The following is a 25,034-nucleotide window of genomic DNA, read 5'->3' on the forward strand; positions in this document are numbered from 1 at the left end:
GTACAGCCTTCTCCTGTTTGGGTGCCATTTCTCACCACAGGTGTTTCCTAATGAGAAAATTCAAATGCATTGTTGGTCCAAGGGAGCTTATAACTTGGCTGAGAGTGGCATTAACTTGTAATAATTTCTTCTCCAACACTCCTAGGCATTCTTTTACTCTTGCCCTTCATAGAAGAATATACACAGCTCCTCATGACACTGCTTTATTTGCATTAATTATAAATGAGATAGCGTATTTTCAAAGAAATCTCCTGTATATATGCCAATTGCATTTTATTTACTGCAACGCTCTTCCAGATTTCAGGTGTCTGCAACAGCACTCTCATTATTATATGGAAGGACTACATTAAGTGGTCACTGTCACTGGGTTTTAATCTTTCCTTAATCTCAACTTCAGAAGCTTCTCTGCATCTATTTCTTATATAACTTCTAAAATAGGGGCTTAGTCTGGTGAAGTTGTAATTGCATCATACAGCTAACACAGACAATGTTCCTAGACTACCCCAGGTCTTACATGTGCTAAAAAACAACAGAGATTGCTCAATGTTAATGCTTTTATACATTCAATTGTTCTGTTCATTTTATAAGTTCTCTCTTACTTCTAATCACCAGTTTGTTATTAAAAAAAAAAAACAACCACCAACCCACCCCAAAAAAAAGCAGAACAGACTGCTGGAGGCGAAGAGGAAGGTAAGGAAAATACCAAAAACATTTATTCAGAATTTCCTAGCATTCTGAGATATTTTTGTAAGCCTTCTGACAGATGTTTGTCCTCAGTATGAAGATTCTCTCATGTAAAACAGTTTATTGTAAAGAATGGGACACAGTTCATAGCTTTCCACTGCTGCTCTTGGCAACGTACAAGCCAAATCAGATACTGAACCATGGCATGTAGCTCAAAAACCCTGCAGAGCTATGCAGGACACAGTGTTTTTCACAATTTGCTTCAGATGTTTTAACAGTCTTTGCTGCATGGCCCATTTATGTCCTCCTGAGGGAGTAAGAATCATTAGCATGGAAAGCAGATATTAAGCCAACATCCAAGCCACCATCTTCCAGGGAAGGGGATTTAAAAAAGCTACAGAGCTGTGGCAGGGTTTTTTAATTTTTTTTTCCTTCTTTTTCTCTATACAAAGATCAAGAACCACCACAGAATTTAACTTCAGCTTTTCTCAATTCAAGTTTTCAGCAGCACCTCCATAATGTATAAAAAACATCATTTACTCAGTCAAGTTCCTGCTTCAAGTAAGGTCTGCACAGCCAGGGGTTACTGTAAAGGCAAGTTTTCCCCACTGCTCTCTGTGCAATGTAACCTGCATTTTGCTTTCTAGGATAGACTTAAAAGTACTTAGTGAAGATTATGTTTGGTTTTAAGTTTCTGTCTTGCTTATCAAAATAAATTGCATTACCTTAATCCCTACAAGTTAAACTGTAAAAACGGTCATCTTCTGTTTCAACATTTCCTTGCAGCTGAAGAACAAACATGTTCTGTTTCCATACTGTGTAATGGATGGCAGGCTTTCAGCTGACTTGCTCTCTTCATCCAAAGCGCAAAAGCTAGTTAGGAAATATTGGTTTTGTTACACGTAAGTTTAATAAAGTTTTATAACACCAAAGACTGCTGTTTAGGAAATTGTCTTTATTTCACAGAATTTCATCATCAACATTTGTTCAGAACAGAGAACGCTATTCCACCGGTGCCACAAGATATCTTACCAACATCAGAACAGGAGGTCACATGTTGAACTTCATACTTCCCTCTCAAATATTTCTGCCACAAATGTTAGTTATTAACTTATATTAAGCAGTAAGAACTCTCAGTTCTATCGCTGAATACTAAAACATTGAATTTAATTCCCATCATACTAAAAAGCAAACAAAACAAAACACAAAATCCCAACCACCCCCATGTCAATTCAACCAGAGATTACCAGCACAAAAGTAAGAAACAAACGCAGTAGTGACAAGTGCATGGAAGCCTTCAAAGATTTGCATGAAAAAGCAATTTAGAGAATAGCTCCACTTCTCCCCTGCCCAAGGAGTACCTTACATGAATACAGTCATCACAGAAGCTGCTAGAATGAAGTTTTTCTAATAACCTACATATAAGGAAGCTCACTCTCCTTATTCCCATATGCTCTGGAAGAATTCTGCAGGAAGTCACCTTACAAGCGTGCTTTATCCCTTAAATCTTTATCTGAAGCAGAGAGAACAGGAAAATCTTTGAGACTCCTAAAGCAATAACCTTATTCTTTGCTGAAAAAAATATGCAAAGCACAACACCCCCTAAACATGCTTAGTTTCTCAACTATTTCAAGAAAATTCAACACGACAGCTTGGCAGCACAGTTCCTGTCCTCCCAGTAAAAAGAACACTTCTAGTGGGGAGCTTTCCAGCGATTCAGTCCTTAGAGGGGTACTTAGGAGGAGTTTCCATTAACTGCAGTTTTCACAAGCATTCATAGCAGCAGGAAAAATCACAGGCAGCTGGTTAAAGAGCAAGTGTTACAGTCACCACGAGGGTGCAGTTGCTGGGGAACTGCTGCGGCAGTTCTCACTCCACAAAATCACGTTACTTTTAACACTGAAATGAAGTTTTAACTAACAGTCTGCCAGATCAACCCAGGGGAAGATTATGGAAAAAAAACCAACACACAAAGCACGGTAGATTATAAAGTGTCTCAATTTGTGCTGCAGTCACAAACACTTTTCAACTCAGGTTCATTGGGTCTACCTTCTAATAACTTAATACCAGGATTTGCTATGAGTAAACAGGGATTAACTCAGGCTTCTGTTATAAAACACTGTCAGTGCTACACAACGCAAGTCAAACAGAACAGAGAGGTCCATGGAAGGAACAACAGGAAAAAAAAAGATTCAAAGCACATCCCAGCGAAGTATCCAGAGCATATAATTATAGTATCTTTGCAGAGGTAACTCAAGCTGCACATCCATTCTGCAGGCAGCCCAGTGCACTTCATCAAATGAATTAGATTTAAAACTAAACTAAAAATACGTAAGAGAGAAGCTTAAAATACTACAAGTTCACTCAAAAAGACTAACAAGGGTAAAAACTGGTACAATTATTGAAGTAACGCAGCAAACTGCCTTTGACAAAAGGAAAAAGAGTAATTTAGAATTATCTGAAAGAAGCAAATCAGTACCCAAAAAAAGACAAACAAAAAGCCCAAGCACAAATGCTAAGAGTAAAACAAAGACGCTGAACACGCTTCCAAGACAAAATTGACTTTAAACAGGTAAAGCACTTTTGGTCTTGTTGTTTGAAAGAAATAACCCTAAACTAGACGCTGAAATAGAAGGAATGACATACATGATCATAGTGTGAACTGAAAGCAAACTGCAAGTTAACAAAAATACTTTAAAAGCAGTGATCTGTACAATCGACAGAAGTACAAATGACTGTTTTGGCAGTACACTTGAAGCAAACCTAGAGAAACACATTTTATTACCACATGCTGATGCTCATACATGACAGCCTAGTTGAACTACGAAAACATGAAGTTTGCAGTCTTAAATACAAGTGCAACAGGGAAGAGTCAAGCTCAAAGTCCTCACTAGCCTTCCACCATTCTTTTAAGTATGGCTCCCAGGCCACCCTTTGCCACTTTCAGGGGCGTCAGCTCTTCTTTGTTCTCAATGTGAATACTTGCACCGTGAGACACCAGCAGCTTTGCCTCATCCACTCTCTCTTCATCGCAGGCTAAATGACTGCAATAAGAACAAGAAACCCACAGCCACTTTTAAGTAGTCCAAGCTTATAAAGAGCAATAATTATCCTTTGTCAAAATGACAGCATGAATGTCGGAAGGGAGAGAAACCCTAGAACAACAAAACCACACGCAACCAACTACCTAAGCAGACTTCAAAGTCTGCCATCAGGTCACTCTCGTCATTAAGCAACTCAAGAGCGCTCCTCCTGCTACTGGCTTCACAAATTTAAGGCACTTCTTTAGGTCTGGGTTTGGCTCTGCAGCCAACAAAGCTAAGGAGCACATAATCCATAGCGAAACTGGAAAATGGTAATCTCTAGTTGAACTTAAAGTGATCAACTAAATTTGTAAAGAGTTACTACAAATGCAGCAAAAGCTTTTTTTTCTGTGTAGCATATCTTGAGAATAAATGCATGTATTCTACAATAAGACTGGGCTTTATGTATGAGAAAAACATACTGCTTGCTCTTACTCAGGGCAAAACCTTTCTTGCACTGCAGACAAGGCAGAGTTTTGCCACCAACTTCAAAACAGTTAAGGTTTCACCCATACAGATTCCAATTGCTCTCTAAGGTAATACCAAACACTGGACTGGCTGTACATAAATTACATCTTATTTTCCTTAGAGAGGTGAAGAAAAGCTTCCAAAACCAGCTCCTGCTTGGCAGGACGGAGTAAGCCAGCCTGTACGACCAGTTCCCTCTGACTTTGAAGTTATTAGCATGCTTTGTACCCCCTAGTGGCAACTGAACGCATTCCAGGCAATTAAAAAAGGTGTTCCACACTTCGTAAGTAGACGCAGTAACACAAATTAAAGTATGTAGGTACAGACACACTTATGCAAAACACTAATTATGATTTTCTCAAATTCTTTTTAATTACACAGAGATGTGAAGCAACGGACTATTCTGAGGCAGCTAGAAGTTTTTAAAAATTTGAACTGGAGTTTCATTTCATAGAGACTATGCTGTCAGCAAAACAAACATGAAAAAAATGATCACTTACAGAGGCGTATTCCCTTCCGAGTCCTGTATATTAACAGACGCCTTGTGCCGCAGAAGGATCTGTATCATTTTTAGGTTTCCTTTGGCTGCTGCTCTGTGTAATGGGGTGGATTCAAAGTGGTCTGTTGCATCTGGATCAGCTCCATTCTCTAAAAGCATGATTGCAATCTGAACATGCGGGAAGAAACAGGGGGTTGGAAAGAAGAAAAGTTCCTCTAATTAAATACCTCTTCCAAGAGCGACACCACCCCCAGTAGCACAGGGAACCATACCTCCTGCTTATTTTTGGAGGCTGCATAATGCAGGGGCGTACAGCCGTTCTGATTGACAGCATTTACGTGAGCACCCTTGTCAAGGAGGGCTTTCACAATTTCATCACGGCCTGCCGAAGCGGCAATATGCAAGGGAGTCCAACCAGCCTGCAGAGATAAGAAGAAAAAAAAAATATTAAAACCAAGAATTTCAGGGGGGAAAAAAAAAACACAATGAAAACATAACCCCAATGCAAAGCAGATTACTTGCTAATCAAATTGCGCATGGTGTTATAACTGCAGAGCTAAATGTGATTGGTATCACCTCAGGTCTGCTTGTATGTCAGCACTACCTGACAGCAGCGAGCAAGTAAATGGCAGAAATCGCTTCTGTTCCCGTTAGGTACAGCACCTTGGGGGGCACCTCACCCCTCCAGACCCAACGGTGTTGCTTTCCAAAGGAGATATTTTGAGAACAAACAAAAGTGGCAGAAAAGGGCATCTAAAAGTTTCTGCAATGCCTTCTATATCCCACCCTCCCATTAAACTAGCAGGACAACGCTTCCTTCTTCAAGGGTGACCTTTAGGATGCTTCACAACATAAATATTTTCTCCCGGACAGTAACAGACCACATCCTCTGGAACCGAGCAATCACTGAGCTTGGGATCTACTCTATAACGCCACCCACAGCAGTGAGAAGCCTTCAAAGTAAGTCCCTCACCATGAGGCACAACATAATGCCCTCCTCAGCACCCCCCCCATTCCTCTCAGATCCTCCATTCCCCTCAGGGCCCCCATTTTTCCCCTCAGCCTTACCCTTCCCCTCAGCTCTCCCTTTCACCCCAGCACCCCCCTTCCCCTCAGCACCCGTTTTTTTCAGACCCCTCCTCTCAGACCCCTCCTTTTCCCCTCAGACCCCTCCTTTTCCCCTCAGACCCCCCCCTTTCACCTCAGACCCCCCCCCTTTCACCTCAGACCTCCCCCCCCTTTCCCCCTCAGACCCCCATTTCTCTCCCCCCCCAGACCCCCGCTCCCTCCCAGCCCCACTCACGTCGTCCTTCTCGCTGACAGGCACCCCGAGCCCCAGCAGCAGGTCAGCGACAGCGGCGTGCCCGGCCGAGCAGGCCCAGTGCAGCGCGGTGCGGCCGGCCTGTGGGGAGGGAGCGGGCGGCGGTCAGCCCGGGGCGCCGAGCGGGGCCGGCTGCCGGGAGCCGCCGCCTCACGGGGCGGGGGGAGAGCCCGCAACCCGCGCTGACCTGGTCGGCCGCCGTGGCCAGGCCCCTGTCGCGCTGCAGCTGGGCGCGCAGCTCGTCCAGGCGCCCGCCGTACGCCATGTTGCACACCGCCACCTCCGACACCGACACCGCGCCCGCCATGGCGCCCGCCGACATCGTCCTCCCACCCTCTCGGCTCGCCCGCGGGGCGTGCTGGGGGTTGTAGGCGGGGAGGGGGGAGGGAGGCGAGGAGCGGCGCCGCGCTCCTCGGGGGGAGGACTACAGCTCCCAGCGTGCACCGCGCGGCTGCTGCCGTGTGCCTCCGTGTCGGGGCGAGGAGGAGGAGGAGGAGGAGGAGGAGGAGGAAGATGGTGGCAGCGGGAGGATGGAGTCAGGTGAGGGGCGGCGAGGGGGGTGCCCGGGGCGCTGCTGAGGTGAATGCGGCGGACTGGGGGGAATTGGGGGAGCTGGGGAGAACTTGGGGGACTGGAGGGAACTGAGGGGGCTGTGGGAACTGGGGAGAACTGGGAAGACTGGAAGGGACTGGGGGGGGGGCAAGGGAGCTATGGGGGAACTGGGGGGGGGGGGGCTGGGGGTAACTGGGGAGACTGGGGGGATTAGGGGAACTGGGGGGGACTGGGGGAAACTGGGAAGGACTGGGGAGACTGGGAGGGACTGGGGGAACTGGGAGGAACTGGGGAGAACTGGGAGAGACTGGGGGTCACTGGTGCTGGTTTGTACGCAAGCGGGGTCCCCCCGTGCTTGCCTGGCAGTCTGCTGCCTATACCACGTATACGTTCTGGACTTGCAGAGCAAATGATGATCGTCATTGCTTTTGCTTTCCACTTACAATTTTTTAGCAGCATTTTAAGGTTGTTATCTAAAAGATAACCATCAAAGGCCCCTTTCGCTCTTCCACCAAATGCTGCTTTAATTATCTAAAAAAAACCAGCCTTCCTTCAGTACTGTCAGTTATCCCCTGTTATTCTACAGCCAGCAACAGATCTAAGGTTGAATACTTTTTTTTTTTTCCTGAAGTGTTTCCAGTCTCTGGCTAGGAAAGCAAAACCCAGCCCCGCTAACACTTTTCACGTGCTTCCCATTAAGCATGGGGCCGTAATCGCTCCGAGCAGCACTGTGTGTGCATCTGATCACGGACACACGAGCCTTGATGCCTGCAGTCCTCCCTTTCCTCATTTCCCTGGGTTATATCTTCCCCTCTCTGCAGTAATCCTGAACTTCTGCTGCCGGCTTCAGTCAGGCTGCTTGTGATCACAGTGTCAGCCATGTTATTCTCTCAGAAGTTGCTGAGGAGCAACATATAAACCAGCCAAGTCATTGGATAGCTCAGCTGTTAAGGGAAAGTGTAAACACAGCTGGCAGCGGGGTTCAGAAGATCCAAAGGCTGCGAAGCTGCAATAGCTCAGTCTAAGAACTCAAAGGTGTGCGTGAAAGGAGGAGGGGACGGAATGGGGTTTGAATGTTCCCGTATTCCTGTTCAGTTTTATCTAGGTATGAAAATCAGATCACTATTTTGTCAGACTACTTAGAAGAATTTCCAGAAACTGATGAGCCGGTGTGGATTCTAGGAAGGCAACACCACCTAAATGCAGGTATCTGTAAAATTCATCTGTAAAATCTGTACAGCATTCACAGATGCAGCAGCAGCTCCTGATTTCCGTCCATTCCTTAAATGTCTCATGAGAGAAGCTTTTTTTTTCCCCTATAAACAAGAAACCAACTATGAATAATGGTATTCCTCCTAATATGACATTAGAACTTTACTGCCTGTCATAGTTCATGCAAAGAGATCATACTTAGGGCAGAAACTGTCTGGTCACTTCTCATCTTCAAATGTTTTATAAATTAAATAAACAACAAAACTTTGAGGAAATGTCTGGTATTGCTAATGTTATTTTCCCTTGAGGGGTGCTGTCTGCAGTCTGCTATCTGCAATTAAAGTGAGATTTCAAAATAGTAATAATAATAGTAAAACTGGGGCATGTACTGTATTTTGCTGAAAAGAAACATACTGCCTAACAGTCACTGCAGAGTGATGTATTTATACATCATACACAAATCAGATTTCAGAAATGGGTTTTGTTTCTTGGGGAGGGGACAAGGGCACAGTCCCGTGTTACGTGTCAGAGGCAGTGGCCATCGATGCAGCCTTGGTATCAGGACATCCGAGGGTGCCATGTCCAGCTTTGGCTGGCTGAACAATGCCTTGAAAGGGCAGTGGGTCTGAGCAGCAGGTCAGACCCTTAAGAAACCTTTGAGAGCCTTTGGGAGAATTCTTTAAGCAATTTATTCAAAATAAATATGCTTAAACTTAATATTATTAATCTTTTCTAGAAATGACATTGTGTTGGGTTTGGAGGTAATGCCCAATTCTGTGTTGTTTTGCACGTAGAAATTCTTCACCTTAACTCGCTTTACCAGTTCTTTCCCGAGGACATAGTTCTCCATTGTTGTTTCAGTCAAGCTGGACATAGTCATCCCAAACACCTTTTAAAACTTCATTGCCTAATAATTATTTCATTCGTAATAATTCAACTTTAATTATAAGTCCACAAAAGCTCTCAGGTTTTAACAGCTAAAAGATATTTTAAGTATTAAATATCTTCTATGTACAAGCTAACAGGAGGCTTCCGTGCACTCTGTATACTTACTATGTAGGGAAAGCTAGAATTTTCCAGCTTTAAAAGTTTGTTTTAATGATTTCTTTCCTTTTAAAAATATTCCAGACAAATCTAAGTTATTGTTGGATATAAGTGCTCGTCTGTGGTTTACGTATAGAAGAAAGTTTTCGCCTATTGGTGAGTATACTGCAGATCTACTGCCTTGTTCTAAATTAAATAGCATGATAAGTGATGGCATCGTAGGCTGGGAAAATATTTCTAGAGTATTAGAACGTTTTGAGCATCATTTTAACTGTTTATGCAGACATGAAGAGTATTAAAATCAGTGTTTATGTCTTACATGATCAGGTCATCGTGTTGTATAGCATGCAGTAAATTGTTTGTGAACGTTGCTTGAAGAATGAAAAGAGTAAGTTAGCTCTACAAGGAATAAATGAGTTTTGTTTATTTGTGCAACGTAGAGATTAGAATTAGACCAACACCACTGAACCAAAAAGTCTTGCTCTGTGCCTTTTATCTGTAGGACAGTTCATGGAGGCTTCAACAGCCCTAGCTGTTTTCTAGCACTCTGACATGTCCTCTGTGGTGCTGCACCCACTCGAAAGCCTGTACTGATTGTGGTGAACTTTCCTAACAGGAGGCACGGGTCCTTCGTCAGACGCCGGCTGGGGATGTATGCTGCGATGTGGGCAGATGATGCTGGCACAAGCACTGATCTGCAGACACTTAGGGAGAGGTGAGTGCTGGTCCTGAGGGAACTTCTGTATTGTCTGCAGACGCTTCTTCGTAGTACTCCATTAAAAGCACAAACCCTGAATTTATTAGTGAGACTTTCTTTGATGCCCTGGTAACAGTTCCTAATGGATTAATTCTTGTCCAGCTGGGTGAAATCATCCCAGCCTTAAGCAGAGAAATAGGTGTAGAAGGAGAACAAATGGGGAATCCTGTCGCTGTTACTTTATAAACCTTTTAGTGTAACACCCAAATTGAGGCCAAGGGAAAACCTGCCACCATAGGACAGAGCTCTTACCCTTCTCTTCACCTGTCACCAGCACGAGGTCCAAACCCCCCAGGTGCAAGCTCTTAAGCCTCTATCAGCATGTCACATCCCAGGATGCTGCCAGCGCAGCGTTTGGACTTTCCGTATGGATCTTATATTGTTATTTAATGGGTGCTTACAAATCCAACAAGGTCTAAACACAGCCTGTAGTTTTAAATAACCTTGGAAGCTCATAGATACTGGAATAGCTATCAATGCTCAGCATGATCGGTCAGAATATGTTTGCAGTTGACATTTTTGTTTTATTTTTCCTGTTTTTACAATCTAGCCTATGATGATAAAGGGCAGTTTGATAATAAATAACAAGCTTTGAATTCTAGGAGCTCTAAACAAAATGTAAATATTAGAGATGAGTTGAGATGTCTTTTAACATCTCATTATAAGGCTTTCTACTGTCTAGACATTTGATCAGTATAATGAAAACATCACTGTTTTTTATTCTCTATCAATTTTTCCTTTCAGATTGGCAATGGGAAAAACACAAAAAACAACCAGAAGAATATCACAGAATCCTACGATGCTTTCTCGACAGGAAGGATTGCTGTTATTCAATCCACCAGATGGGTAAGAACAAACATAAACTTTCAGGTTTTTTCCACTGAAATTTCTACCGTGTTGAATCACTAATTTGCAATATGTTAATTCATAATTTTAAAAAGTGGATATGAAGACAACGTATATGCTTATATAAAAATAAAAATGTATGCAGATGGGTGCAAAGTCTAGTAGTACAGAAACATTCACTGAGACCTAAGTAAAGCCATGTACTAGAATCTAGCTCTTGATAAACTATGTAAGCCTTGGGTACCAGAGTCAGTAATGTTAGAATAGACAGTCTTGTAGCGTATTGCTGTAATTTGTAATAAAGGGCACTAACATTCGTAATTCTCGTTATAGTTTAGAAACCTTTTGTTTATTAAAGAAACTAGCACTCATTAAGTTTTGAAAAGAGCATAGATTGAGAAAATAATTGTTATTGCTAAGTACAGATTGCAGTTACTCTAGAATGTTTGACAGTCATGGTATTTACTGTATCTTGTTACCACATTCTTTATGGTCTCATTTTTCTTTGATTTTGTGTATGTGTGTCTTTTTTTCACCATAAAAACAGCACAGATGGGTGTTGGAGAGGGGAAGTCAATTGGAGAATGGTTTGGACCAAATACAGTTGCTCAAGTACTGAAGTAAGTGAGATCATACCAGTCTCATTCAGAACGTACTCCCCTGGGGCAGCCAAGATAAGGCCCAGGCAGAGTTTTGAAGGCTGCATCTCCCACTGTCCCACAGTCAGGAATGTGCTTGCCATCTATTTACAAGTGCAGCATGGAATATGATGCTGAAGCTCGGTGAGCAGGTACTGAGTTGGGAATGGGTGAGCTCTAAATTTTAATAAAGGAAGAGCCTGGGGAAAAGAAACTGCAGGAAGGTCTCTCCTGCTATGCCGTCTGCATGCCCTCACCAGTCACACCACAGATGTATATTCCTTTCTGCACAGTGGCACAGCTCCGGCAGGTCAAGAGTGCCACCGTGTAGGTCAGAGTGGTGGTGTGAAACATCAGAGAGAAGCCATCTCGGCCGAGGAGGGAACTGAGCTGCAATTCCTCCCTTTCTGAGCAGCAGTTCTGCCAGCAAGGCTGCTGTATAAAGATGGGCAGCTCCTCATAGTCTGGGAGCCACACTTAAAGGAACTGAAGCTGCTCAGTTCTCCAGGGGTACATGGAGGTGTCTTACCTCAGGCAGAGGCTAGGCTACAGGTCCTGCGAGCTCAGCAGCAAGTCTTTGACGTCCTGGAACAGACACATGATCTGAAGAGGGAGGGGAGATGGAGCATGCCCTGGACTCCAGATCTTTCATGGCCAAGTTTTTCATAGTGTAGCGCTCACACCCAGTTTTTTCTGGCTTAAACAGCTAATTCTGCCTGTGCAGCTTAAGAGGGTAGCTCCCTTCCCCAAAGGTTTGGATTTCACAGAAGTGGACATAAACCTGCGTGCTGCTGTCTCCCACCTAAGTTTTGGTGCCCCAAACCCTTAGCTGATTTAGCTTTTAATGCCCCATTTCTGCTGTGCACGCAGGCTCAGGCAGAAGTAATTCCACTGAATTCAGTGGAACTTCTTAAGCAAAAAGTAATGTGCAAAACTGGCATAGGAATTTTTTTCTTTTCCAGACGATAAAAGACACAATTGGGCAAGAAACCATTGCAGAGACTGTTAAGTGCAATAAAAAGTAATAAATTTAATGATGTAGTTGAGCTGTTACTATCACTGCAGTTGGCAATAAGACAAAACAGTTTGCACATGGTACAGTGCATATGTTTTTCCTGGTACCACTCAGTACCTATTTTTCTAAAGATATTGAATATTTAATATTTAAAGTTTTCTTTTTCTTACATGGAGACTTTAAAAAATGCAGAAAGTATGTTTTTTCTTAAGAAAAAAAAACATTTTTTAAAATCAAGAACCATCTAATGGTTCTGAGTGTAAAGCTACCCTTTTGATCCAACTAGTTTATATTAATTAGTACCTTAATGTTTTCTAGGAAGCTTGCTTTATTTGATGAATGGAATTCATTAGCAGTTTATGTATCTATGGACAATACGGTGGTCATTGAAGACATCAGTAAGTGAAACATCAGTTTTCTGGTAACAGTTTCTGATTTGACTCCATTTGCCAGAACGTATCTAAACATGAACAAATACTTGGGGGCCATCTGTTTGTCTTGCCAGGTTAAGAAAAGGGAAGAAGGACATACAAACTCAGTTGTGGTTTTTTGGTGCCTGATGCCAACTTCGTGCTCACATCATTGGATGTGAAGAGCTCCTCAAAGAATTTCTACTGTCATCATTTCTGCCATTTCATTTCTGTGGCGTTTTATGGGCAAAGCTTGACAGTATTAATAACATTAATAGTACATGTCACTGCAGTCTTAAATTGTCATCCCCCAATCATTTATCTAACGTCTCACTTGAACGTGCCAGCACATACTGTCTGCTAGAATTGCTTCTACAAAATAGCTGTAATTGCCATGCCCTGCTCATTTTGTCTTGTGTGCCCTATAAAGATCTCTGGCAAACTAGCTTAACTCACTGCTGAGAGGAAGATCTACTTTGTGTTCCTCTGTGCATTGACTGATTTCTGTTTTTTTTCTTGCAGAAAAAATGTGCTGGTCCCCTCCTCAGAGCAGCAGCGCGTCCCACAGCAGTGCACATTTGCACAGAAGTGCTCTTGGCCAAAACAAGAACACAGCAGGGCTCTGCACAGGCTGGAAACCCCTCTTGCTTATTATACCTCTACGACTAGGGATAAATCACATAAATCCAGTATATATTGATGCATTTAAAGTAAGGTTTTCTTTCAATTCATTGCTTGTTACTGTCAAATAAGTTCGGGTATCTGTGATGTCAGTAAACAAATGAATTACAATTTCCTTTATTCCTTTTGAACTTGTAGGAATGCTTTAAGATGCCACAGTCTTTGGGAGCATTAGGAGGGAAACCAAATAATGCCTATTATTTCATAGGATTTTTAGGTAAGGAAAAAAGAAACTTATTCCAAATGTGCAGATGAAAAAAAGAGAACATTTTTTTGAAGGGGAAGTAGTAAGGAATTTAAGCATGAAGCTCTAGAAGTAAAGAAAAATGAGAATAGAATAAAATAAATGAAGAAACCTGTCTAAAATACTTTAGAAACAGCATGGTATGATCCTTAACAGGAGCAGAAAGTTAACAGCAAAGCTAGATGTAAAAATAAGTGATGACATAAACAAGAGCAACATACTAAGAATAGCTGATAGCATTTGACAAGTGTATTGGTCAAATGTCACTTTTATTTTCTTGTATTTCAAAACTTTTTCTGATAGCAGTATCTTTTTCACCTTCTTGCATATCTTCTTTTATCAAGTATTGGTCTAATTAATTTAAAATGCATTCCTTCAGATTTCACCCCAGTTTGGGCCAAAATTTTGCAACCCTATTTTGTTCTTTTGTAAAACCTAATCTGTTTTAGTTAGGCTTTTTTGTTCCAATTTCTGAATGAATGCCTAATGGGATTACAGATTGCATCTGTGAACATCCTGTACCTTTTAATCTGTGCAACGTTAGGGATTGCAACACTTGAGATTAAAAAAAAAAAAAGTACTGGATCTCACATGGAAAAAGAAAAGTATGTGACAAAGATAGAACGTAACCAACCAACAAATTACAGTAATAGGTCGCAATAGGAAGTTATACTAAATACCCTGTGGGAAACATTGTGTCTAAACCTTCTGATTCTCTTAAAGAATCCCTAGCTGGAAAGTCTCGATAATATTGACTGCGATGGCAATCTAATTTCTATTTTACAGTTCTGGACCAAGTGCTTATTAACGTCACTTGCTTATTTTTAACATACGGATTTTACCCATCCATCCAGGCAATGAGCTGATCTATTTGGACCCTCACACCACTCAAAGCTTTGTAGATACAGAAGAAAATGGCACAGTTGATGATGAGAGTTTCCACTGCCAGGAAGCCCCGCACAGAATGAAGATCATGAATTTGGACCCTTCGGTAGCTTTAGTAGGTGTCAGGAAATCTTGAATGTATATAATTTATCTCAAAGTAATGCCTCTCTATATTGGTAAGGGCAGGAATGCATTTCCTTGAACAGAACCAAGATCACAAAGCTGTCTTCTGTGGTAAACACATAGTAGTTTGTACATAACTACATAGAGTACACGAATCTTAGGGCAAGTGGGGAACTGTCTGTACTGTAGGGAGCTCGCTTCGTTTTCTTTACTGAGCAGCTTTTACTTCTTTCAAGAGGCATTATAATGGTTAGAGCAAGGAACTGAAACAGGTTTACTTGTTTTATTCTATCACTACTTTATGTTTGGTCACCTCTAGACAAGTTACTTAAACTTACTTTACATCATAATTTAAAAATGTTTAAGTGGAGATATTTGTAGAATTCACCCAAAATGTCACAGGGGTACCGTGGTATTTGAAAAAGTTGGATCTGATCCCATGCCAGTATCCTGTGATTGGGTTACTGACAGTTGTCACCAGTGGGATGTGTTTCTAAAGCTTTAAACAATCTGTAAAGATACCGGTATCTTTCATTCATTCACATACCAGTTTTTTAATACTGCTGCTTTTTAGAAAGTATTTTATTCTTTTTTTTTTTTTTAATACTTAACTATGTAACTGAGCAAAATGTGGAATGATGCAGTGAGACAGACAAAATAATAAGGAAGAGCAAATATTTTCAGTATAGATACCAGAGTGGAGATGTTCCTTAGGGGGTCCATCATCTAAGAGGTTTCAGCTTCTGCTGATACCTGGACTGTAGGAACTGGGTGGCACTCCATGGAGGAGCACCCAGGAGCTGCTGCTGTTTTTTGGTTGACTGTTTCGTTAGGGTTTGCAGGGCCTTGTTCTCCCCTCAGGGTCTCTCCCTAGAGCTGCCACATATTTTGAGTCTTATTTTTAGTGATCGTACGGGGTATTAGTGTATCAGAGGTCAAACCGCCTTACCTGCTGGTACCTTGTACTTACCATCTGCAAAGGTAAAACTCTGTGTGTTTGTTTTTTCCCCTCAGGGCTTCTTTTGCAAAGAAGAATGTGATTTTGATAACTGGTGTAGTCTTGTACAAAAGGTAAGAGTGGGAACTTAGCATCTTGATTTGCTCTTTATAAAGTCTTGTTTTTATTGTCTGTTTTTTGTAAAATGGAAATTCCCCTTGCATTTTCCTTTGTATACAAATTGTATGAGCCATAGAGAAGAATGCATTAAAGCATCAGGGTAAGACAATACTACTGAATTGCTAATCAGAAATTGTTCAGCACTTTACCGGCCACAAACCCTGCCAGTTGGAAAATGGGTGTAAACATACACCCTTGAAGGTTTTCTTAGCACTACTATGTTACTGGGTGACACTTGCTTTTAACTTCTAATTCTCACTAAATGACTAAGTTTTAACTGCCATATTGTAGTGACTTATGATTTGCTTCCTGATCCTTTTTTATTGTTTAACATAATATATTGCGTGTTCTAATTATGACTGTTAGTCCCTGGTATCTTAAAGATCTGATTCTGTAAGTGCTGAAGGCCTCTAGCTCCTGCTGATCTAGGGAGAACAGAAGGTGCTGGCTGCCACAGGAAACAGACTTGAGGATATTTCTGCATGCAGGTGTTAAAACTAAGCAACAGATGTCTGAATGTCAAGTACCATCAACCTCTAAAGGCATTTATTTAAAAAAAAAATCAGCTAAGGAAAACAGTTTGTAAATAAGTGAAATACAGGACAGGAGGTAACATCTCTTTGAAGAGGAATAGCGTTTGGCTTCAGGAACAACTTTTCTCCTGACCAAAACCTGTCCTTCAAAATCTGTTGTTTTTTTTGTTTTTGGAGGAGCTGATAGATCTGTCTTTTGTGCTATTGATCAGCAGAAAACTTGAGAAGAGAGAGTTCTATGCAAGTAACTTCCTCTTAAAAAGCAGAAAATATTGTACCTTCCTGGTGTGCTTGCTAAATGTAAACAAAATTACGGGTGTGTAGATACCAAAGCTAATTATAAGGCTGATAATTTGTAGTACAGTTCAAGAGATCTGTCTTTCAGATGTATTTTTAACTAGGGAAGTATTACAGAGACCATGGTGCTTGGATTTCACAGTATGTCTGCATAAAGCCTTTTTTTTTTTTATTTCCTGATGGACATATGTAATTAAAAAATGTTTTCAATTAAGTATACACGTTTTGTGTTTGAAGCTTCTCCTGAGCCACCTTTTAAAATGGAAGTATTCTGTCCTCAGGAGATTCTAAAGCAGCAGAGTCTACGGATGTTTGAGCTGGTCCAGAAGCACCCACCACACTGGCCTCCTTTCATACCTCCAACAAAACCAGAAGTGACAACCACAGGAGCAGGTAAGGCACTGATTAAAAGCACAATTGTGCAATGTAATGTTCCTTGTTAGCAAATAAAAGAATAATCACAGGTAGAATAACTATCCTTTGTAAGTGTCAAGCAATATGTATCAGGCATGTATCCAAACAAGCCATACAATTGCTAGCACAGATTTTTTTTCGCTCTTACAAAACACTTTTCTGGAATGCATCTTTCAAAGTTTTTTTTTTTTTTAAGTAAACAAAACCAGGCATGTCTTTAGAAGCATTTTTTTCTTTATCTTTTTATTTTTTTACAGAACTCATTGAATCTACCGACAAGCTATTTGAATTGGAAGAAGAATTTGAAATCCTGAGTGTGTGAAGGGAACTATGGTGACTCTTCTGAGTATTGAATATATTGGTAATATTATTGCATTGACTTAAACAGCCATGTTAGCCCCAAAGTGCCTGAAATTATGGATAACAGAGCACAGAAACGTAGTAGCATCCAAAACTCCAATGGCAGTTTAACACACAAGCTTCCCCGGATGGAAAGGCAGTAAGAGATCTTGTGATAAGATGCTTAAAGGGAATCTCTTTTTAATGTATCTTACCTGAAGACAAATGGGCCTTTGAGATTAAGGCAAAAATACGTGTATCACTGGGCACTATGTTTGGAGAAAGGGATAACCCAAATGGATATTTCTTGCTCTCATACAATAATGCAATAGTTTAGTTCTTAAAGCAAAACAGTCTTCAGTTAAGGAGGATGTTTACTTCTGTTTCCTCCTGTGGGCTACATCATAGGAAAAATACATTGTCTTGTTTAAAAGATCGACTGGATCAGGAGAAAATTGTTTCCTTGTTAAATATTTTAACATGTATTTGAGCAACCAGACTTTATTACAAAAATGTTTCTGTAAAAGGAACTATGTCTAATGTATACATTTTGCAATAGCCTTCCTGTTTCTGGGAGACCTCAAGAGGAACAGGAGACTCAAATAGCTGATACAGATCACAACCACTGTTATAGTTATGGTATATTTCACCTTGACCTTAAAATTCAAATGATTAAAACTTAGGTTATTTCTTTCAGAGTTAAAATGAGTCAAAGGTGGTTTAACTGTACCTTATTTATTTTAAAATTGATTTACACAAGTTTCTCTGTTACAGCACTTTATCTGTGCATCTAATAAATTTCTTAAGCTTTTCTTAGGTTGTATGCTGCTATGTTTTGTTAATTTGTGTGAACTAAATATAAACCAGGTTATCTTAAAACTTAATATATAAGCGTACACAGATTACTTAATTGTTGCTTTTGGACTTTTTGCCTTTTGAAATCTGTTTTGGTAGAAGTGCCTTAACTCTACAGGTTTATCAGAACAGCCTGGGCAGTTTTATTTCTAAGGCAGAGCATCTCTCTAGCAGCCATAAGAAAAACAGTTCAGAATAAAGAAAGGCGCAGATTTTTAATCCATGCTAAAGTTCCTTTTCACTACCAGACAGTCCCCCTTGTGGTCATTTTGTCATGCTAGTGTAATGAACATGAATTGCAGACTTTCATCTTCACCAATAAATGACAACATAGAGAAATACTGAATACTGTCTCCTCTCACTTGCACCTCTCGATCAGGGCCAGTGTTTTTTCAAACAAAAGAGTTAACGAGATCCTATTTCATCTTGTTTAATGTTTATTAACTACAGCTTGGAAACCACAAATGTAGAAAAAAATATAATTTTCTTCCTTCTCTCTCCAGGGATTAGCTGCATGGTTTTTGAGGAGATTCAAGAAGTCTTCAGGGCCAAGCCCTCCTCATGCAGCAAAAGCTCGTGAGGCCCTGCAGACTTCTTGAAGAAGCGCTCTTGGTGGGGGTAACCAAACTTCTGAAAATAGGGCTGCTGGAAGAATGGCTGGTGATAGGAATTCACACCCTCAGTACCTGACTGAGAATGGCTTATGTGTAAACAGAGGAGGAACAGGCTGGGTTTGTTGAACTCGACGGAAGGTTGGGTATTGGTATCAACAGAGCCAACTTACTGCAAGAGAGGCAGGTCCCTAAAGATACTGGCACTTAAAATGCATAAAGCTCTGATCCTGGAAAAAAAACAAAACACACTTACATTTGCATGCGTCCATGTTCAAAAATAAAACCAAGTCCATGTTGGAGTTTCCCAGAGTTAATTGCAGAAATTTTCAAAAAACAGTGAGCTTTACTGTGTGCAGACAGTTTTTTAAAGTTGCATTTGTTTAAACCAAGCTGCAACTACCATATGATCTGTATGTGCTAGGACAGCTAAGAAGTAGATTAGATAGTGTGCACAAAAGGATTGTCACTCAGGAGTGTTAAAATGCCTTAAAAATATTTACAAAATACATCCAAAGCAGTTGCAGGTCTTTCACAAGTAGGAATATGTTAAATGAAAGACTAAATCGTGATTCAACTCTAAAATAGGCAGAGCTCTCTGACCCTGATCTGGGAAGGTAACATCACATCATGCATATAAATCTACAAAATCCTAGTTATGCAAAATCCAAATCCAAAAACCATTGTTTGGGTTGGAAGGGTTGTGACCTTAACGATCATCTAGTTCAAATCCCTCAAAGGTAAAAATATTACCTGCTTAAAACTAAGCACTTTCTTAAATAGTTTGCGGGATAGAGCTAGAGCTCTAAAACCTAGTAAAGAAATAACACTTTAAAATAATGTCTCAGTCTTGTATTAGTAGTAATTTTCTGAAAAAAATATCTTTAAAATCTTTATGCCAAGGTGATAGTGTATTTGCAAGGCACTTCTTTTAAATGTCATGGAATGTCAATATATAAGGATTTCATACGCTTCCCTCTAGAAAGAGGGATGGATAACAGCTTTAGCCCAACTAAATGAATTCATGATATATATTACATTTGCTTGTTTTTTTCATGGCTTTCCCTCAAAATATGTAAGGATGATAAAATTAGTAACATTTGTCTTTAATTACGCCCTGAAGGTAAGTGGAACTACTTAACAGTGCATACAATAGAACTACAGTTTTTTAAACTGACAGAAATAAAGCCTAGAGGAAGAAGAATACAACAGATCGTGACTGCAGAAATAAAAATGTACATCATAACTGCTTTCTTCTGTGTTTGCATAAGCCTGCGTGCTATTTAATAAGCCTCTACTTTTAAATACACGCAACTTGAATAATTACAAGATAACTGTGCCAAGGCTACCTCAGAAAGAAGATTTATGTTCATAATAATGAAGCGTTTCTGCCTACATGAAGATAAGCACAAACCCTGAAGTAGACATTTTACCTGGAATATAACTCAACAGAAAGCTATAAAGAATGCTAGGGTTGTTTTGGATTCCACATCAAAAAGTGTATTTTTCACTGGGATAGCTCTTATACGTCAACCGTGGGTATGAGTCTGGATTACAATTGATTACCTATCAAAAAGCCAAAGAATGTCCCATCTGTTGAACAAGCAAAGCAAAACAAATTCATCTTTGACTCCTCCTAATGAAGTCAGTTATCAACCATTAATGCTTAAGTCATTGATGCTAAGTCATCTACAATGCATTATAAATTTTAGCTAGTTCTGTATTTCATAGGAGAATAAGTCTTCATTCCCTTACACTAGACCAAATACTGTTTGCAAAGACACTAGTAAAGCATAACTTTTGAGAAGTCTCTTGATGGTTGGTGTGTGCCTTGGACAGAGGAGTGGTGTAACGTGAGACAGCAGTTACTCTTCAGTCTGAATAAGAAACTCGCAGAGGCTTTCTGAGGTAGCCATAAATGAGGAAAAATAACCCAAACAACATTAAAGTAAAAGCATAGCACCGTGTTCCATAAAACAGGTTTCAGAGCACTGGTCTTCCCTTCTGTGTGTGCAAACTCCTGGACTTGACACTTGATTTTTGTGGAATTCCGGCCATCTTGATTCATCCATCAAGCACGCACAAAACCAGTTTGAATTTATCTTTCTTCACATCAGTGATACCTGCTCTTAGGTAACGAGTTATTTTTGTGCATTTCTGTTACAAATTCTTCATGCACACCTGGCAGCGGCTGACCCTTGTTCGAAGCTGTCCTGCTTTCAGGGTTTCTGAGGGAGGGGCACTGACAAACTGCTGTGACTGTTCGACGGTCGTGAGCCAGAAGCTGTATTTGTTTGCAAAGTAATGGCACGTCCCCCTGGCACCGTTGCATTCAATGAATGGAGTAGCGCGGAAATCCTCCAGGCAAGAACCAGGTGAGACGAGGGACTGACCTCCACCTTCTGCACCAGCAGCTGTGTGCTAAATAAAGATGTTTATTTAAATGAGTTCAAAGGAACAGAAAATGAGGTGAACAGGGCAGTAACTCAAGTTCTGTTGCTGAAATGAGTAAAACAAGCAACCAGCTTTATGGTTATAACCTTGGCTGTCTGTAACTGGGTTTGGAATCAGGGCTAGAGGTAAAGAAGCAAAGGAAGGTACCTAGGCTGAGCATACAGCCCTGCTATAAAGGAAATCAGCTTGTCACTTGCAAACTGGGAAAACTGGGAGACAATAATGCTGACTTAGTTTTCCAACAACCTCACACCGATGGGCTTCTAGGAGAGCATAATAAAATACTGTCCCAGTAGAGAGGGGATTAAGACAACGCTGTAGCTTAATTGGTGTTTCTGCATTTAAAGGTTTGAAGCACGACGAGTATCTGTGGCAATGCAGATCTACTGATTCAGTTTTACTACTGGACTTGAAGCTACAGGACAGCCCTGTATACAGTTTCCTACATGCAACTCAGAGAATTCAGCCTCAGTGACCTAATCTCAAAGAGGAGATCCAAACACGTTTAAAGCTGCCTTTGCATTAGCAGTGGTATCCTTACCATGAGGAAGGAGTATCCTATCCAGAGGCTGCGCCAACCGAGGGGACACTGGGGGATGGTGATATCCTGGCTGTGTACGGCCACAGCCTGGGAGGGCGCTTCGCAGACTGAGCAGCGGCTGATGTACTGGGGGATCTGCGTGCTGTCCACCGGCATCATGGGGATGGGAGCAGTGGTGGAGAGCCAGTAGGACTTGTCGTTTCGGCTGGCGTAGTAGCACACTTCATTGATGTTGCAGTAAATAAAAGGCATGGTGCTGAAGCGAGGCAAACAGGAGCCAGCAAAACCTGGAAGAATTGGAGAAGCAGTCACACCAAGCAGCTGCCAAGAGTTCAAACTCATACACACCAGTGAGGTGTGGCAGAGCACGGCACAAATAACATTGCTTCCAGCACAGATTTTGGCCAAGAAGACTTCCTCCGCCACAACTTTCAGCAGTACCCATGAAAATTGCTCATTAGAAATGGGATTTTGACCTACGTTGTTTATGCCTGAGAGAAGATTGTCAACTCACCAAGATCCTGGTTGTGTGATTTTTCCTGCCCCTCCACGTACAGTAAGCTGTAGCCATCCCAGAGCTTGTTCATTCCTATGGGGCAAGGTGGGATTTGGTCTGACTGGCTGTGCTTCACTAAGGTGTACCCAACGCCCACGCTCCGACCCGGCATTCCTGGCAAACCAAGCGAGCCTGGCTTTCCAGCGACACCTGCAAGACAGAAGAGGAATCACTAACAGGCGATGTAGACATCAGCTGGCTCTTTACCTGAATTTGGCAGTGCTGTCCTACTGTTTATGTCAGCATTGTACGAAGAAGAGGCCAAATTTTGATGGTTGTATGACTGACTAGATGCACCAGTTCTAAAAGCAGCCGTTTCACAATAGTACCCACCCATTTCCTACCTCATTTCATTTTCTGTCTTTCCCCAAAAAACTCTAGTACCAAAGAGTTAGCACATATCTCATGGTACAGTAATTCTGAGGATCTCAAAGCACCAACCAAAACCTAACAAATTCATTTTCACTCTAGTACTCTTCATGGTAATATTCTTTTGACACAGAAAGGCCAAAAGCCATACAAATCTGTGGCAGAATCGAAAGCTTCTCTCTCTCACAGTGCCTCTACCACCCAACCCTGATAGCTATGAATACCATCTTGCTCTTTCAAACCTTCAAGATGGCTCCTACATGCACAAAACATTAAACCCAAAAGATGTTCACAATTGTACCTAGCTAAACTTCAGCAGTGGTAGTCAACGACATGTGACATAACCCTCCTCACTGAGAATTAAATCTATTTCATTGCAGATACAAGACAGAAGATCATGTACATCCCTCAGTCTTCCTAAGGTAATTCATGTGGTGTTGGGGAGGATTTCTTCAGAACCTGGGGGCAAACAGAATTCTACTGATTGCTTTTTTTCCCCAAATCATATAATTACCTTCAAATCCCTGTGGTCCTGGGGTACCCACAGGTCCTGGATCCCCAACGGTGCCAGGCGATCCAGGTAAGCCATCACGTCCTTTCAAACCAGATCTGCCTGGCAGACCTTTTGTACCTGAAATTAAACACAATTACTACTATCATTATTTCTTTATACTAACGCCTTCAGTCCTACAACTACAATCACAAAGAGAAATATGTTATGAATTTGTTGTCAGCGGCCATGCTGAGAGCTCACTCAAACAGCTGTAGTTACAAACCCTTACCTCCATACAGGGATTCCTCCGGGAAACAGATGGCTGTACATTTGAACAATTTCTGTAATGACTGAGCATTAAGGGTATAATTAGATTTCCCAATGAGTTTCTCTCTTTGCACTGCTCCACAGTGCCTGGTACCTGATCACCTTACCAACAGCATTAATAAAGGCTTTCTCAGATTTGACTCCCTGCACGTTTAATTCACTTGAGAAACTGATGACAATAGTCAGGATCCAACACAGATCCATTCACTGTGGCAGGGATCAGGACAGCATTTTGGGGAAGGACTGATGCTCACTGAGGTTCCCTGTCTAAGAGTTTTCATGAATAAAGGAGAATATGAACCTTTTCAAATTGGATAAATGGCAGCGTTAAGAAAAGCATCACTGGTACTTGCTGAGCCCTAGGAGATTCCTGGTGCAGAACCCAGTAAAGCCATTTTGCCAAATGATACAAACTGCAGTGGTGCTGGCTGAAGTTCCCAGCACAGTTACAGTATTTTATTGACAGTATTTTATTGACAATACAAATAATTCTCAGTGGTGCTTCACTTTCAGGACGACTCCACCTGCTAGTACCAAAGCTGGCATCACACCAGCTATACCACATGCTGCTGCTCCTAATTCTGGAAGCTTAATTCAAAAACTATCAAAGTGCAGGAAAATCATTTATCAAGCATATCCTAATACTAATAAAACATGACATTAGTATGTATTTTGCTGGAATTATTTCCATTACTAGAAAAACCTGTAAACCTTCCTAATGCATTGAGAAAGGAGTGTTGTTCTTCCAGAAGGCAGCATTTCAGTGATCTGACTGTGTTTTTACCTGGTTTTCCAACCGGGCCTTGGAACCCAGGATCTCCATCAAAGCCAGGCACACCATCAATCCCTGGCAGACCAGGTAAGCCTGCAGGGGCTGTGATTTCTTCCGGCTGTGGGGTTATACCTGGAGCCCCTGGTCGGCCAGGGAGACCTGCACACAGTGTAAATGACAGTGTAAGTACTTCAGGAAAAGGTTCACAGCTTTGATGATAATACTGACACAAAGGAGACGTATTTTAAATTAAGGCTGCCTTAGTACACCAGCACTGGGTATCCTTCTGAAAAGTGATACGTCAAGTTCTTTGTAATTTATTTCAATCTCTAAGAAGCCAAGAAACCCCCAAACAAGCCTATTTCGGGAGCTCTAAAATTTTTCCCAACCCAAAGCTTTTGCAACAAAGTACAGCGTCCCAAATTCTCTGGCACTCACCTCGATTGCCCATTTCACCTTTCAGGCCAGGGTAACCAGGATCCCCTGGAGGCCCATCTTTACCTGGCATCCCCATTAGTCCAGGCTCACCTCTTACACCTGCAAAGATACACAGCTGAAGACCTCAGAGGCTAAGCATGGGGCCCTGATTCTGACCCACAGCTGAGGCACTGAGGAACACACTAACGGCAGCAATGAGAACACCATTTCAGCTCTGAGACAGAGGGGACCGTGACCCTTCAGGAGCTCTGTGCCCATTTTGATGTCCAGAATGGCTGCAGAGCCTCAAGACAAGAATTTCCACTGCTACATAACTACACTTTATGGAAAGAACTCTTCCCCTTCCATGGGGTAACCCAGGGAAAGTGTTTGCGGAGCATACATCCACTCTATTTGGAATTCTCCTCCATGCACAGCACAGAGCAATGGGGAGTTGTCAGCCTATGCAGACAGACA

The 25,034-nt window shown here is 41.5% G+C and overlaps 4 protein-coding genes across 6 annotated transcripts in view; 1 reads left to right on the forward strand and 3 right to left on the reverse strand.

Moving 5' to 3' along the window:
• LOC106038582 (synaptotagmin-like protein 2) overlaps positions 1 to 1,537 on the reverse strand; it is a 70,081-nt gene extending 68,544 nt beyond the window's left edge. Inside the window, exon 1 of the mRNA XM_013185187.3 lies at positions 1,410 to 1,537. The gene's annotated coding sequence lies outside the window, so the exon portion shown is untranslated. The remainder of the gene's footprint in view (positions 1 to 1,409) is intronic.
• Positions 1,538 to 1,619: 82 nt separating this feature from the next.
• Positions 1,620 to 6,401, reverse strand: PSMD10 (proteasome 26S subunit, non-ATPase 10). Its single transcript, XM_048070789.2, has 5 exons — positions 6,243 to 6,401; positions 6,038 to 6,136; positions 5,007 to 5,153; positions 4,736 to 4,902; positions 1,620 to 3,728 (listed from the first exon to the last, which is right to left on the reverse strand). Exons 1-5 carry the CDS (start codon positions 6,375 to 6,377, stop codon positions 3,575 to 3,577), a joined length of 702 nt encoding a protein of 233 aa, XP_047926746.1. The 5' UTR covers positions 6,378 to 6,401; the 3' UTR covers positions 1,620 to 3,574.
• Positions 6,402 to 6,465: 64 nt separating this feature from the next.
• ATG4A (autophagy related 4A cysteine peptidase) lies at positions 6,466 to 17,973 on the forward strand. 2 transcript variants are annotated; one of them, XM_048070787.2, is made up of 13 exons: positions 6,466 to 6,595; positions 7,703 to 7,813; positions 8,948 to 9,019; positions 9,480 to 9,578; positions 10,365 to 10,466; positions 11,014 to 11,086; positions 12,438 to 12,517; positions 13,052 to 13,239; positions 13,349 to 13,427; positions 14,309 to 14,454; positions 15,477 to 15,533; positions 16,691 to 16,802; positions 17,081 to 17,973. In XM_048070787.2, exons 1-13 carry the CDS (start codon positions 6,586 to 6,588, stop codon positions 17,143 to 17,145), a joined length of 1,194 nt encoding a protein of 397 aa, XP_047926744.1. In that variant the 5' UTR covers positions 6,466 to 6,585; the 3' UTR covers positions 17,146 to 17,973. The 2 variants fall into 2 exon arrangements, with proteins under 2 accessions (XP_047926744.1, XP_047926745.1); XM_048070788.2 differs by having other exon boundaries at positions 6,521 to 6,595; positions 7,742 to 7,813.
• Positions 17,974 to 17,980: 7 nt separating this feature from the next.
• The window catches only part of COL4A6 (collagen type IV alpha 6 chain), a 130,374-nt gene continuing 123,320 nt past the window's right edge, over positions 17,981 to 25,034 (reverse strand). For both annotated transcript variants that reach the window (XM_067004888.1, XM_048070766.2), the window contains exons 41-46: positions 24,579 to 24,677; positions 24,153 to 24,299; positions 23,063 to 23,179; positions 22,138 to 22,329; positions 21,624 to 21,910; positions 17,981 to 21,049 (exon numbers count right to left, since the gene is read on the reverse strand). In XM_067004888.1, coding sequence (XP_066860989.1) covers positions 20,789 to 21,049; positions 21,624 to 21,910; positions 22,138 to 22,329; positions 23,063 to 23,179; positions 24,153 to 24,299; positions 24,579 to 24,677 — 1,103 coding nt within the window. In that variant the 3' untranslated portion in view covers positions 17,981 to 20,788. The remainder of the gene's footprint in view (positions 21,050 to 21,623; positions 21,911 to 22,137; positions 22,330 to 23,062; positions 23,180 to 24,152; positions 24,300 to 24,578; positions 24,678 to 25,034) is intronic.

The sequence above is a fragment of the Anser cygnoides genome, chromosome 13 (assembly GCF_040182565.1).
Source record: "Anser cygnoides isolate HZ-2024a breed goose chromosome 13, Taihu_goose_T2T_genome, whole genome shotgun sequence".
NCBI classification, from domain to species: domain Eukaryota; kingdom Metazoa; phylum Chordata; class Aves; order Anseriformes; family Anatidae; genus Anser; species Anser cygnoides.